Here is a 1,727-nt window from a genome sequence, read left to right as displayed (position 1 = left end):
ATATTTATTAATTACCAATCCTCAAATATTGGTATTTTGACTAATATTAAGACCAGTCACATTTTGTTTTACTTTAAAGCTCAGTTTATTTATTTTGCTTCTCTTTCTCTTTTTGTTTGTTTTGGTTCTTTGCTTTGTTATGAAATGTTGCACGATTGTCTGTAATGTTTGTTTTTGTTGTGTTGTAAAAAAAAGAAATTTGGTCTTTGGCATTTGTTTTGTATTTATTTTTTAAAATGTGTGTTTTTCTGTGCAGGCGGTGTTCCTCTCCTCCTCCTTTGCGTGACCCTGCCGTCGTCCTCGTCGTCCCCCTCTGCCTCCTCGCCCTCTGACCCCTGCCCCAAACTGGAGTGCGCTCAGTCGGCCGCTCGGGCCCTCCTCTACCTCTCRGATTCCCCCTCGAACCGCCTCTCGCTGCTCACCCAGGGCACGCTGTCTGCCCTCGCCCCCCTCGTCGCTCCGGAGTACCCCCACGGGCTGAGGCGAGCGGCGCTGAGGGCCCTCCACGAGCTGACGCGGGGCTGCGGCGTCGAGTGTGCCAGGGAGGCGTCCCGCTCTGGAGTCCTGGCTCAGCTCGGAGTCCTGGCGTCGGGGGAGTCCGATAAAGCKTTTGAAGAGCTGGCGTTGAAAACTCTGGCTAACCTGTGCTCTCAGGGCTGCATGCGGCCCCTCGTGGGATCCCTGGGGGTCATTCAGAAGTTCACAGAGGAGGTGAAAAAGGATGCTGTGAAGTCGGGGGTCTTTTTTAAGGCTCTCTGTTTGTGCTGTAAGGAGGCGGTGAACCGGGCCAAGGTGAAGGAGAGCGGTGGGCTGGAGGTGCTGATTAAGTTTCTGTCCTCTCATCAAAGTCACCCGCTGTCCAGGCTGGCCATCCTGGCCTGCGTAGACTTTGTTTTCGACGAGTCGGCCATGGAGCAGCTGCAGGAGCTGGGGCTGGTTCCGCTGCTCGTCTCACGACTGGTCAAACTCACCAGAGGAGAGGAGAAGGTGGACGTGAGTCTGTCCTCCAGCAGCGAGCTCCTGCCCTCCTCGGGCTTGGAGTCGTTTGATTTTCCTCCTCCTGAGGGCCTCAAACGGGAGCAAGGCTCATCCAGCTTTTTGAGTCTCAGGTATGGAAAACTGTCTGTGCACGTTTTAAAGCCGAATGATGAAAATGTTGAAATTTTTTAAAGTTTTCATTTCATTTAAAAACGAAACAAATTCTACAGACAAAAAATACAAATCAAAACAAGGCAGCAGAAAGAAGAAAAAATCTTATATCTGCCCCTTTTTAAGAAAAGAAGATAAAATAAACAATACTGATAGTCTTTAAGTAACAAAACAACAACAATAATAATCCTCGAACAAAGATTTGTTTGAGTATATACATTATTCTTTTTCATATTTCTTCAACAAACTGGTTCAAAATTTAAGTTTCACAAACATCTCAATCTCTCTTTTAACAAAATTTAACTGGATGTTTAACTAATATGTTTTTAGAGCCTTCTACCTAATCTGCAAAATACTATAATCAACCAACTCATGAAATTTCAATAATTTCAACTAATAAAACAATATATTTGATGGGTGACAAATGTTTTCTGGTTGTAATTCTTACAGCTCTTTACTGTAAAATGAAAATGGGATTTGTAGTTTTACATGCTTTCCTCCAGATTTCAATACAATAAATTAGATATGGAACTATTAATGTATTATACAACATATACAGAGATTTATCACTGAATAAC

General features: G+C 44.3%; 1 protein-coding gene across 1 annotated transcript in view; it reads left to right on the top strand.

Moving 5' to 3' along the window:
* The window catches only part of armc5 (armadillo repeat containing 5), a 7,875-nt gene that overhangs the window by 1,695 nt on the left and 4,453 nt on the right, over positions 1-1,727 (top strand). The window contains exon 4 of the mRNA XM_014024977.1: positions 257-1,109. Coding sequence (XP_013880431.1) covers positions 257-1,109 — 853 coding nt within the window. The remainder of the gene's footprint in view (positions 1-256; positions 1,110-1,727) is intronic.

The sequence above is a fragment of the Austrofundulus limnaeus genome, unplaced genomic scaffold (genome assembly GCF_001266775.1).
Source record: "Austrofundulus limnaeus strain Quisiro unplaced genomic scaffold, Austrofundulus_limnaeus-1.0 Scaffold450, whole genome shotgun sequence".
NCBI lineage: Eukaryota > Metazoa > Chordata > Actinopteri > Cyprinodontiformes > Rivulidae > Austrofundulus > Austrofundulus limnaeus.
This window is presented reverse-complemented; position numbering and strand designations above follow the sequence as displayed.